The sequence below is a fragment of the Phalaenopsis equestris genome, unplaced genomic scaffold (assembly GCF_001263595.1).
Source record: "Phalaenopsis equestris unplaced genomic scaffold, ASM126359v1 Scaffold000025, whole genome shotgun sequence".
NCBI lineage: Eukaryota > Viridiplantae > Streptophyta > Magnoliopsida > Asparagales > Orchidaceae > Phalaenopsis > Phalaenopsis equestris.
In genome coordinates, this window is record NW_018164467.1 from 536,675 (window position 1) to 550,445 (window position 13,771).

The 13,771-nt window shown below is 33.6% G+C and overlaps 1 protein-coding gene across 3 annotated transcripts; it reads right to left on the reverse strand.

The window, feature by feature from the left end:
• Positions 1-207: 207 nt before the first annotated feature.
• LOC110018604 (receptor-like serine/threonine-protein kinase NCRK) lies at positions 208-10,481 on the reverse strand. 3 transcript variants are annotated; one of them, XM_020715963.1, is made up of 11 exons: positions 10,261-10,481; positions 9,807-10,089; positions 8,868-8,990; positions 8,579-8,698; positions 5,435-5,554; positions 4,378-4,647; positions 3,273-3,514; positions 2,802-3,101; positions 2,234-2,467; positions 1,516-1,743; positions 208-693 (listed from the first exon to the last, which is right to left on the reverse strand). In XM_020715963.1, exons 3-11 carry the CDS (start codon positions 8,935-8,937, stop codon positions 346-348), a joined length of 1,932 nt encoding a protein of 643 aa, XP_020571622.1. In that variant the 5' UTR covers positions 8,938-8,990; positions 9,807-10,089; positions 10,261-10,481; the 3' UTR covers positions 208-345. The 3 variants fall into 3 exon arrangements, with proteins under 3 accessions (XP_020571622.1, XP_020571624.1, XP_020571623.1); XM_020715965.1 differs by having other exon boundaries at positions 10,254-10,481; XM_020715964.1 differs by lacking the exon at positions 10,261-10,481 and having other exon boundaries at positions 9,807-10,247.
• Between the last annotated feature and the right edge of the window lie 3,290 nt (positions 10,482-13,771).

Below are 13,771 nucleotides of genomic sequence, written 5' to 3' on the forward strand. Positions count from 1 at the left end.
AATTTTCAGGGCTGCTTTTCTTTTTTTTAAAAAAAAGAATATAGAACTCCTTTTTGTGCCAGTCAGCTTCCTCATCCCTCTCCCCTCTCCCCTCTCCCCTCTCCCCTCTCCCCTCTCGTCAGAATACATCGAACACCACCTTCCAACCAACTACAATCTAATCTTCCCAAAAGCGATTACAATTCAGTGTTCATCTAAGCCGGAAAAGTAAATTTACATAAGAAACGATAAGAAGCAAAGCGCTGCATTTGAAGAATCAAAACACAGACTTTACTGTCCCTAACATTTCACTTTACAAAAAAATAATTTATTTTGTTTAGAATTGCGAGATATCTATCTGTCTCATCACAGAAAAGACTCGAAACGGGGTTCAGTGAGATCCACATCTTCCTCCGAGGATTCCCTATTCTGAAAAGCTGATGCTAGGAACACCAGTTCGTGCATGTACTCGGCCGAAAGAACCATCTCTCGATTTTTTGGCTTCTCCCCACGCAAGTTCTGATCATTTTTTGACGAGAAAGGCCAATTAAGATGAACTCTCTCTGAGTTCTCTTGATTTAATTCAGTCAATGAGCTCTGCTCTTGTGTTCCGTTTGAAGTATCTTGAGCTAGTTCTACTTCCTTTATAGCAGGTGAACAGTGTTGTGATTTGTCTGAAGCAGTGGTGCTTTTGATGCTGCGCCAATGGAGTCCCTATAGAGAACAAACGGAAGAATGAAACCATACGATGTAGGAAAAGAAAATAAAAAAGCATACATGGAATAATTCTTTGTGCTGTATTTATGCTAACAAGATAGGAGAAATTAGAAAGTAATTGCGAGGTTGATAAGAACTCGTTCATGTTTGTTTGATTAACTAAACAGGTATGTGTGGATTTCATTATATATACTTGATTATTAAATGAACATGCGTGAACATTTTTTTGCCCGATTAGTTCGTTAATCATGTAATTTTGTAAAAAGAGATCAGCAAAAGCGATAGATAATGATATTGACAGGTAAATAAAATATGCAAATAAAGCTTTTAAACAAATGTTTAATGCTTTAATTAAATATCCAAAAGCACTGGATACAGCAGAAATTATTAACGATTATAAGTGTCAAAATAATTCTCCGACTGTTTACATGGGCCAATTTCTAGTCTTAGAATATAAAAGTGTCAAATGAGTCCCCAAATTCTTAAATTGAGTTTTCATAAAGACTATTTCAGCCCATATTTAAAGGCAAAAATTCTGCACACGTGGGCCCCACAAATTTAACACTGACCATGCCCATGTATTAAAATGGGGTCCACTTATCATGTGACGCCCCATCATTAGACTTCATATGCATTTTAGGGTCCAGAGTTAGGATGTAAATATTTCTCAACTAAATTGACACTTTATATACTCTCAAACTAAAATAGCCTCCTGCAAAAGGACGGGGGACTGTTTTCACGAGTTTCTCAATTCTTAACAAACAACAATTTTATTAAAAAAACAAGGCACATATACACAACAATAACCCGGAAACTAACCATATGGAAGTTTTCATGGAAGCTCCCCGTCCGATACTTCTCAGAAGCAATGGTGTTGAGGATCTGAACAATCTCCGTCATCGTTGGTCGAGAATCTGGATCCCACTGGAGACATTCTCTTGCTAAATGAGCCATTATCTGCATCTCTTCCTCGGGGAAGTTTCCTTTTAAAAGAGGGTCAGGTAATTCAGTCACAACCAACTTGCTATCATGCAGACGTGCTGTTGCCTGCAATTTCAGAAAAGTTGGCATTCTAAGCATTCAGGTCGTTTAAAATTAGGAAGATTTACATACATAACACTCAATTCTTATGTATTTATATGTCTAACACGTAAACTTCAATTTCTACATGCATAACACTTCATCTATGCATGTAACAGTATATTTCACTTTTTAGAAGTTAAAATTAGTGAAATGTTGGTGGTATTAATATAAAATGTAAAAAAGTTAGATATGTAAATACATGAGAATTTGGTGTTAGGTATGTAAATGCCCCTTAAGATTAATACTTGCATAAAATAGGCATGAAACAAAGACAGACTGATGAAAGTAAAAATACCAACCCAAAAACATAATACAAAGCTCTCATCATTGTTATTTTTGTTCATAAAATTCACATACTTAATAACATCAACAAAATGAACTAAAACAAGAGAACATTCTAAAAGAATATTATTAAAAATTTGAAGGTTCCAGTTAACTTTGCTTTGAACCTTACCCAAATTACAAGGCTCTCATCACCTTTAGCTGTTTTTTGAATTGGTTGGCGCCCTGTGATCAATTCCAAAAGAACTACGCCATAACTAAAAACATCAGACTTTAGGGAAGCTTTTCCCACAATAGCATATTCAGGCGCAAAATATCCAAATGTTCCCAACATTCTTGCCGGGGAACTAGAACAGCTTGGAAGGTCATCGGCCATTAAATACTTGGCCATGCCCAGATCAGTAATCTGCATAAAAGAGTATATCAATTCATGGAATGCTGTTAAATCCAGCTAAAAGAATCAGTTCTCATAAACATAAGAAAAATGTTGTTTTTTTTAAGGGGTTCATTTTCAAAACTTTCTTAGCAAGTTAGATGTGCATATGATGACTCAAAGAAATGCATTTGAAACGCATTCACCAAGTAGATAGTTCTTTCGACAAGGACAAGATTATAGATCATAAAGAAACTAAAATGTAAAAAAACAAAATTTTAAACAAAGAATACAAAAGTTCGCATATTTTGTTTGACAAAAGTGTGATGCTTGCATGAGAAAAACTACATGAAGAAAACTACCTTACCTTTGGTTTATAATTGTCATCTAAGAGAATGTTGGTGGACTTTATGTCACGATGCAATATCCTAGGGGCAGCTGCTTCATGCAAATATTCCAAGCCCTTTGCAACTCCTAAAGCAACATGAACTCGAGTAACCCAACTCAAGGGTTCTTTACCATGTTTTACATCCAAACATTCTCGTAAATTACCATTTGACATGAACTCAAATACAAAAAGCCTCTCGTAGTTTCTGCTTTGATATTCACAGCAGTATCCGAGTAAGGGTACAACATGACAGTGGTTGAGCCTTGATATTATTTCAATCTGTGCACAATTGAAGTTGGGCAATCTTAATATGTTTCAGTTTACATGAAACACAATTTGAAAACAAAAACTCAGAAAATTGCTACAGTTTGCATGTTTTCAAAACTTTTGGATGAGTTAATTGTAAGAGAAATATCCATGGAAAAATAAATTAAAAAAAGGTATTTTCACCTCAGTTAAAAAATCATAATCTTCGTCTGTCTCACTTAGTGCTTTCAGTTTCTTAATCGCAACAATCCTTCCATCAAAAAGTTTGCCATAGAACACATTGCTGCTCACGCCTTGCCCAATAAGGTTGGCATCGGAGAATCTATCAGTTGCCTGTTCCAGTTCAAAAAATGAGAACTGGATAATTGTTCCAGGTATTGTTTGCTTTTCCCCCTTAAATATGACAGTAATCCTGCGTAGAAATTCTGCCGCATAAAAGTTATGAATTAGATCACTTCTAAGAGGAAATAATAGAAATGCCTGGGCAGGCGTATATGGAACTTGTATTTTTGGTTAATAGTTATTTACTTGAAAGAAAATATAACAGTGCAACATTATTAAAAAATAACAGCAAACGCAGAAAAAGAAGAAAAAGAAGAAAAAGGCACTAGAATATGTCAAAGCCGGACAATCTGCAATAGCATCAACAATCAGACAATAATAATTAGATTTTACTACTCAGAAAAATATACTAGAAACCTTTATCATACATGCAGTATAAATTGTGAAAATTCACTTAAATTCAAAGTCTTGGACGCTTTTGACCTTCTCTAATGGAGCTAAGGGCACAGTCCAATTATTCATCTGGCATGAGTCCAATATATTGAAAACAAAAAAAGTGTCAAAATGCTCCTCTAACTCTTTATCAAGACCCACTTTAGTCCCACAGTCTATAAAAATATCAATTTAGCCCTTAAACTAGGCTTCCTTGGGGACTAATTCAGCCCATATTAAAATAATCTGAGGACTAATTTGACACTTTTATAAATCTCAAACTAAAATGACCTCATGTAAACAATCAGGGGTCTATTTTGGCACTTTATTCTATTAAAAACCATCAGCTAGGCCTCCTAACACGAGGTTATAATTTCAATACGCAAGAGCAGCCTCATAGCACAAGGTTATAACTTCAAACAGGGAGGGATGATAAAAAAATTAGAGGAGCTTCAGCCTTTATTGTTAATAGACAAAGCAATGCATATATTTGAAGTTAGAAATTAAACAAGAAGCTTCAGTTATTTTTAAGACCCACAAAAGTTAAGGAAACTGGAAGAAGTCCTCAAGGTACCTGTGAATGGGCTGAACAGGGTATCAGCCTTATGCTGGTTTCGCAAGAATGAAGCAGATCGATAGCTAATTAAGTTTGCTGAACTGGTGAAGCTCGTGTCTCTTGCAGAAGAATATATTTGTTGTTGATGAAGGAACTTCTCCTTGCGGTAGACATGAAGTGCAACCAATGCAAATAATGCAATTGATATGATCACAACACAGACTAGGAAAGCAACCAAAACAATCTTTCTGGTGAGGGGCCTCTGTGCGACCAAAGTTTCAGTTGAGCCTGTATCAGTCACCAGTAAAGAGTTAGGTGCCAAGGTGATTAACTCAGTATACCATCATATATGCGGGCATGCAACAATTTTGCATCATTGTAAAAAATAATATATCCCTACACATAAAAGGACTTGCAAGCACAAAAACACAAAAGAGAGAGCAGTGAGTGAAAGGGAAGGATAAAGAGAGACAATCAACGCCATAATTAGATATGCATATTGACTTAAGGGGTCTGTTTGGGACAACTTCTGTCTGCTTTCCATTTCAGAATGCCACCATATTTTTATTTGGGGAATCATTTTCTTGTTGTATTTTAGAACTTTTTTATGGCGAGAAGCTATTTTTTGCATCTAGTTCTGTTAAAGAGTAATGGCTATAAGAAAGTTGCAGTCTGAATATTTAGAAACATATAAATAATTATGATTCACAGCTCTGCTTCTAAAAAATTATTTTCACAACTTTATAACCACCTTTACAAAAAGGTGCAGCAGTCCCAAAAACGCACCCTTACATATGCATGCAAGGTATTAACACACAAAGTTACTGATCCAGTGACTACAAGTCGTTGAATTTAGCACAATGAAAAAAAGTTGGTATTTAGTCCATGTTTTTAAGCCAAACAAGCACGTTCATGTGGAGGCATGGTCGCAAAAATTTCCTGGAGCCATAAACTAAATGCATAAGCTTTCACACAGTTGAAGGACAATAAACTGTTGAAGCAATCTCCTAAAACCAGTGTTAGGTTTGGTTAAAATTATATGATGTAATTGTCTAAAATTTAAGGTCACTTGTACCAAATGTACAGTTGCAGGATGTAAAACAGCTGGATCTGTATATGCTTTCAGTGGCCTGAGGAGTTGAAACAGATGCACAAGAACAATTCCAGCGAACACCATCTGGCAATCCTAAGTCATCTGCCAAGAATATCATTGGGCTGTCATTGAGATACGAACATATATAAATCATATATTGATATAATATGCAAAATAACAGCAAATGATTTAATGAAGATGTACTTAAATGGGTTTATATTAAGAAGAAATGTGATATAATTGTATAACCGTATTCATGCTTGCAGTAAGTTGACTATTTAAAAAAAAAACTCTCTATAAAATTAATAAAAAACTGAGCAGCAATGCCTAACTGAGAAATAACAAGTTACCACCTGATGCTTCTATAGTTATTAGTAACTTCAATGTGCTAAATAAAACAGTAAAATTAAATTTATAAAGTTTATTACATGGCTTTTCTATCTTATCAGTAACTTTAAAGTGCTTCTCTTTCAAGAATACAACTACTATACAAGCAAGTGTTTGACCATACAAAGGGATTAAGTGGGATGGTTAAGCCATGAGGCCAAGAAATTAATTTACACCCTATGTCAAACTTGAAAGGTAAAAGCCTGCTACGGAGAAAACATATAGAGATTTTGGCAACTATGATGGAAGGTAGACATGAATTTTGCCTACTATCTTATTATTTTATAGAAATTATTATCATATTTCTTTTCATAGATTATCATGAGTCTTGATATATCACCAAAATTCACTTGAAAGCCACAAATCTCGATGCATGTTAGATTTTAAAATTTTTCCAGAGTAAAATTCAAGATCATGTGAGCTCTAATTTCAATAATTTTATAGAAAAACAGAGCACCTCAACAGTTTGGCCCAGCGAGACTGAAAATGATTCAATACATATCCAAATGATCTCAAGTCAAGCACTTGAACAATAATTGAAAGGTTTAAAGCATCAATGAAAAGTTAAATAATTTCCGAATTTGGCATTCTTACAGTCAAATCAAATGTTTTGACGAGAGAAATGTTAAAATGAGTTCAAATCAGGATCACTCAATTTATGAAACCAGTAAAGCACATAAATGCTAAAAGAAAGATCTATGATAAAAATATATATATATATATTGACCATCCATTGGAATGTTATGGGATTTTGAGTAAATTTACAAAAATACACTCCTAAAACTCCATAAATAGGAGCTCAATTTCAAAATGAAGGGAAAGGAAGTTGAGAGCTAAGTTTACACTCTCGAACAAAAGTCAGAAATGCTGACTACTACCAATTGTCGCCGACCACTTTTGATGGTTGTTATTCTTCAACTATTATTTTGCGATTGTTGTAGCCCAACTATTGTCTTGTGGTTGTCGTTGTCTAAACTTTATAACACTAAAAAATTTGTAACATCATGATATCCACTTAGAGAGACAAGTGGTTCTCTGAAACTTCAACTACAAAGTGAATAATTTTAACTGGGTCAAAACCAACAATTTTTTTCCTTTCAAGGTTTTTCCAAACAAACAATTTTGGTCTCTTAAAACTTATACTTACGTATGTGTTAAATCTTCACGCAATGTTATGACATTAATCGATTACCCTACCTTTGCAAATTTTCTAACACACAAGCCTATATTACCTTTATTAAAATTTTCACGGGCAATATTATCATTTGATAGTTGAGAATAAATTTAATTATATATTCAACACATACTACTTCAATGTTTATTATTATTATAATTTTCATGGGTAATATTGGCATTTGTTAGTTGAGAAAATATTTGATTATATATTCCACTTAGAGAGAAGAGTGACTCGTTGTAACTTCAACTACATAGTGGATAATTTAGAATGGGTCAAGCCCCTTAATATTTTTACCTTTATGGGTTTTTCTTTTAAAAAAAAAAGTTATTCTCTTATCACATATATTTATGTATGCGCTAAATATTCATGCAATGGACACTAATAGAATCTTCATGCAATTCTAAGAAATTAATCTATTATTACTCTACTATCACAAATTTTCTAGCACACAAGTCTATTTATCTTTATTAAAATTTTCATGGGCAATAGTATCATTTGTTAGTTGAGAATAAATTTGATCATAAATTCTTAAATTGTAGCATCTTCTAGTATAAATAAAGGTAAAATAGCATTTAATGACTTAAGATTATGAAGTGACAATGATGCTCAATACAGATTCTTCCTCATCATGGATTATGAGCCAAATTACTCTTCCTCTTATTCTCTTCTTCTTATCCCCTATTCTCCCCTATTCTCTAGCTATTCAAAGCATCTGCACTGACTATGCATCGATTGGCATTAGAGCCAAATTTTTACTTTTAGCAAGAGTCATAATCGACAACTAAATAAGATTATGATAATTATTATAGCAGAGATCAATTTCAAGGTGTCCATAAAGATTAAATGGAATGTGCTTCTACTTACTAGTTCTTAGGCCATTAGCCAACGAAGATGGATTTATTATTTTCTCAATTATACACGGTTCATAATTACCCAAGATTTTCCCCAACTTGTTGAACTCATAAGCCTAGGATACACATGTTTAGCCCATTAGTGATTTAATAGCAATATGCATCATTGTATTACGCCATCTAATAACTTACTAAGAATTTATACACATAATTCAATAAAGCAGCAACCATGAAAGTGATATTGTCTACTATACTAGCTCAGGGCTTTTTACACTTGGAGATAATTCAAATGAACATGAAGGCTCAATTGCAAAGATCAATTACTCAAATATTCAAGTTTAGCATAATATTCAAATTGATTGATTCAAAGTTACCAAGCACGTAAGGATGATAAACATAGAATTAAAAATGAATTTATTTTCAATTATATTCATTCCACAGATGCCAATCATAAAAAGCATATTTTTGTAACTCCTCTACTAAGAAGAAATTTATCATCCTTTCATAGAATAGAAGCATTTGCACTCATGTTATAGAAAAAACATGCTGGTAACTTATAAAAAAAATGAATGGTCATGAAAACTTGTGGAACTAACCACTATGAATGCAGTATTTTACCATACATGTAAGATTGTTCTCCCATTTTAATATTACAAGTGACTTTCTTAGTAAGCAAATTCAAGGCAAGCAATAACAGGGAAAATATTTTACCTGGTATACAATGACAAGATGTTGAACAATTGTAAGAGCTGTTGGAACTGAATGCTGCTAGAGGATTAGCGGCACAATTGCACACCCATTTCACTTCATCCGGCCCATTTTGATCCCTTTCTGGCAAGAATGAAGTAAAGCGATCAGATACGAAAAAAGAAGTAATGAAAATTAAAGAAACAACATGCTTAATTAGAAAATTTAAATGCAGAATGAATTAATATAATTATATTTAGCAATTATTCATTGCACTATCTTGTTGTTCCAAAAATCAAATCTTTAAACTAACCACAGCAAATGAAATTCAAGCATAGTAGTCCACTGAAGCAGATGGAAAGAACTTTCATGTGCAGTCCCATCAACTTTGGCAGCTGACTCCAGGTAAAGCATAAATAAAAGTTCCCTTGATGGCCTACATAAAGGAAAAGAGTAGTATGAAAGGCAAAACATTTTACACATTATAAGTAAATAAAACAAAATTTATTCTGATTGTGGAATATGATCAGTAAAAGAATCAAAGTAGATGGTGCATCTAACAATGGTTTAAATTAACAAGTAAAACAACCAAAATTCCTCTACAATGGCAAACCCATACTTCTTGTGTAATTGGAAAAAGGTTATGTTTCATTTTCTCTCCTCCAAATCCTATATGCCTTGGATGTCAAGTAAACGAGAAGTTGCACATTCAAGAAAAGGAAGGAGAGAGAGAGTGTGTGTGTGTGTGTGTGTTAAATTTTCCAAATACATGAAGAATTCCAGGGAAAGGAGTAAGGAAAAGGGATGACATTTAAGTGGACAAGATTTATTGTGCCAAAAAAAAAAAAAGAGAAGTAACCAACCCTACACTGAAGAGCACACTCAAACCAAAAAACATTAATATTAAAGAATAAATTTGAGTCTCAAAACAGCCAATGTCAACTCTATAATAGTAAGGAAACCAAAAATAAATCATTTTTTGCACTAATTACTTTGCTGACTAAGACTTGCACAAAAGTTTAAATTTGGAAGATTTGCTTAATAACAAGAAGCTGATATTGGGCAAAACTTCGCGAATCAAAAGAAAGAAGCACAAACAGAGAGCCAGCAATTTCAGCATTTGCTACAACAAACAAGGGTATGGCGGTAAACCTAAGAAAAAATTTCCCAACAAAATTCAAACCAAAACATCTTTTCTCGAGAAAAAAAATATATACCACCATTTTGCTAACAAAATCACAGTCAAGCAAACCTTTAGAATAAGCTCATGGGATTAGCTGAGAACATAATGTATCCATTCTGAGCCTGTTGAACCTTTCTCCATATACCAATCAACGCAAAAAGGGCTTATTTCCGATCAAACTTCAGCCAAACAACACAGACGAACCCGATCTTGGCCGCAGCAGATCCATCCAAAATCTGCCGTCTTCCCATCCAAACAAGTACATTACTTGCTCTATGACCTTTTAGCGCGCGCGCACATTGCGCTCAACACCTCGATGCTCCGCTTGCCAACCAAATCCACAGCAAAAACCCTAAAAGAACCCGATTTAAACCACGAAAGAAGGGCATTGACCGAAAGGAAGCGGCAAGAAACGATTTTCAAGCCAATGATCATGATGATGCAAGAGAATGATTTTTATTTTAATAAGAAATAAGAAAATCCACATGCCAATTAGTCGTGACAAAGCAATTTCACCGCAAACCTGAAGGAGACCTTCCACCCATTTATTATCCAAAAGGAATATTTAACAGCAACAAATAGAAAAAGGATAGAAATGCAATCCAACTCCACTTCGACATTATTAGATGCAGCTTTCCAACTTCCTAAGTCTGATTTCCAGCAGCTCTTTCTGCTCCTCTAACTGCAACAACTTGGAAAGAGACCAAATTCAAATTTTACAATGGCTAACTTGATAAAATAATTTTCTTAGCTGCACGCCAAGGCAGGTAGAGGATGGTTGCTGTTTCTTATGCCAAGTAGAAAATGGAGTGAATTTATCAGTTTATGAGAGTCGCTTGCAGCCGAGTAGTCTTTGCTTAGAAGTGATCAAGAACCTTTTTTTTTTATCAACTGTAAAAGTAATATTGAATTTAAAATATATTTTTAAAATTTAGTGTCTGATTAGGACCCTGAAAAATTTGGAGTGGGCCCCACTCTAACAAAAATAACAAAAATATATTTCAATGATCGTGATCGGATAACGCACGTAAATTTGAGTGCGGTGTCCGTATGCAATAATCACTCCGATGCAGGGGAGTCCATTTTTTTCTACGCATCCTAATGGTAGACATGCATACGTCTTATTGTATGCAATATGTTTTTCTTTAGAAGAGTACTATTTAATGCATTTTGGGAATTAGTTACCCATTCAACAGAGTGGCTAATACGTTTGTGCATGCTAACACCTATTGGGTGAACAACTAGAGACTAGCTCCAACCACAAATTGCAAATATAAACTCAGCATATGAATGACATGATGCTTATTAAAAGTATATAACATGGAAATGTTTGAGAATGATATCATAATGGCTACATCAATAAAATAAAATATGAAAGAGTCATAAATTTTTAATAGTATAAGTTGGTATAAAAATCACCATATTTAAGGATGCAAAAATTGAATAAAATTTTCTGGCCTATTCCTTAAACATGTGTCATCACAAAGAAAAAGAAAATCTCAAATGACTGAAAAAGAAAAAAAATAAAAGATGACAACATATAAGGGGGCGTTTAGTGCGGCGGTTGGTTGGCGGTGCATTCCATGAACGCGGAGAAAACATCGTTTGACTGTTTGGGTGGGCGACGCAAGCGCGACAAGGGACAGTATTGTGTCAAGCAAATGGAGTGTTCAATCCATTGCAGGTTGTGTTCTGCGGTTTACTTATTTTCTCTTTTGATGTTACCCCTCCACTATTTCAAATTTCTCTCACGAAATCCATAATAAAACTTTCAGCTTAGGGTATCACTCGACCTATTTTGCAACGAGCAACTGTCTCTCTATGCGACCGAGGTTTGTTTTTTTGTGGCTAATCTTCATTTTTCTCACTCAGCAACAACTGAGATGCTTGAGACCCTTCTTTGTTTCTATCTCTCTTACTCTCTCCTCAACGAGTGAGCTTACTTGGCTCTCTGCGGCTCCCTTTAACTCTTGGCTTCATGTTACATCATATCATTTGCATTGGTTTGGATTATTTTGCATTTAAGATTGTTTGTTCTAATATGTTGAGTTTAAGACTTTTGTTTTCGAGAGGTTATGTCTCCACAATAGTTCATTGCTTGCTTTGCTGAACATTTGACGTTACCTGGAATACTAAGAGCGACGATAGGGTTCGATTTTGATCGTCTCTTGGTTTTTTTCTTTTTGTAGTTGTGTGATCATGGAATGATCGTTTTGATACTTTATTCAACATTTGTAGGGGTGATACATATGTGCAATTTAGAAGGAAAAATGACATTTAGCTCAATGCTCACTTCTATGATCTCTGAGAAAAAAAAATGGCTAACAAGTTCGCCACTTTCCCTTCAACATTAGCTCACTGCTCTGAGTTGAATAAGAAATAGGTTATTTTTAGGTCTTAGATAAGTAAATACATCATAATTATATGGTATGTATGAGAATTTTCACTTAAGCACTCAATATGTCCTTTCAATATCATTAAGTTGAAGTATGCTATTTAGGTGTTAGTATGTAAATGCTGTGTGGTATGTATGTAAACTTCTAAACTTCCAAAACGCATGTACAATTTATAAACTTTAGATGTTGTATTTGTAAACACATGATATTTATATGTTCATCCTATTTTATATCATGATTATGGTATGCCCTGAAAGCCTATGAACACCTAAGGTTTAGAAATCTCTGCAAGGCTTACATTCATAATACCACCCAATTTCTATATGTTTACAAATCTAAAACATAGAGTTTGCATTTTACAATTTATACTTATACCAACACTTATAAATTAGGTGAAATGCAAAGAAGTGGACCTTTAGAAGCATGAGTAATGTGGTATGCTTGTAAAAATTGAAGTTTAGGTTTTAGATATGCAATACATCAGAATTTAATGGCAAATATTGCAAAGCTGAATTTGGTATACTAGGTGATATGCAGACAAATAGGTTTGATAGGTGAAAGTGGAAAAGGTCAATTTTCCATTTGCTTGTTTTTAACCATTTAGAAGCTGAAATATGAAGATTTTTGATGTTTCAGCTGGGTGGATAGAAAGTTAGAGGTAAAACATGTTTATCATATTCTTAAACATAGATGCATGAGTATCTAATGTTCTCACTTACATTATTTTTCATTATAAGTATTGTTTGAAGCCAAAAAATTTAAATATTCTGGTATAGATCATGAATTAGAATGAAAGCTTGATGTAATACTTGGAGTAGTTGTTATCACTAGAGCTTATACTTGGACTCCAAGACATCAAGTTATTGAAAGCTTAATAAATGAGAATCAAAATTGTGAAGATGAAGGTAACTTGAATGATACTGTTAAAATGTCATTTAAACTTAACCGTAGTAGACATAAACATACATCTTCATAATAACACAAGGAAGCAAATGATAGTAGGATTTCTTTGAGAATAAATTTAGTGACTGGTCTTTGCATGCACAAGTGTGAACTTGTTCTCGAATATAGTCAAGATACCATTGTCAATGTTAGATGTTATTTATATGTTTGCTCAAACTCAACAAATTTTTTATGGCATGCTCATTAATCTTTTTGCAACCAATTTTCTTGAAGAATCTATTGTCGGTTTTATTTTTTGACATGGAGGGTGTCTTTATAGAACTATATAAATTCAAAGATTTAATTATTTAAATAATCAAATACAACATGAAAAGAAATATTTAATCTTGAGAGAAAGAAATATCACTTTATAATCAGTTTGATTATTTAAATTAAGAAATTTTGGATATTTGAATTAGTACACAGTTAAAACATATAAACTTTTTTCCTGTTTGAACTAAAAACTAGATAGGGTTTAAATTAATCTAGGTTACAAACTTTCTATTGGTGCAAACCCCTATAATTAATCACAAATTAAGTAACTTAAGTTACTTAAGATAACTATTGACTACAATTATAGTTCTTCTTTCAAGAAATTTTTAGCTTGGGTTTCCATGATTGATCATTGCAAACTTAAATGAGAAAGGCTCAAAAGTGGAATTATTATTAACGGAACCCAAAGAAAGAAAAAGCAAG

Bases quoted from the DNA above. Each gene is read 5' to 3' on its own strand.
- LOC110018604 (XM_020715963.1), bottom strand. From the start codon at position 8,937: ATGGGACTGCACATGAAAGTTCTTTCCATCTGCTTCAGTGGACTACTA. The intron at 2,468-2,801 runs GTAAGGTAGTTT...TCTTTTATGCAG, and splicing joins ATGACAATTATAAACCAAAG to ATTACTGATCTGGGCATGGC. The intron at 694-1,515 runs GTTAGTTTCCGG...TGTTCTCTATAG, and splicing joins TCCATGAAAACTTCCATATG to GGACTCCATTGGCGCAGCAT.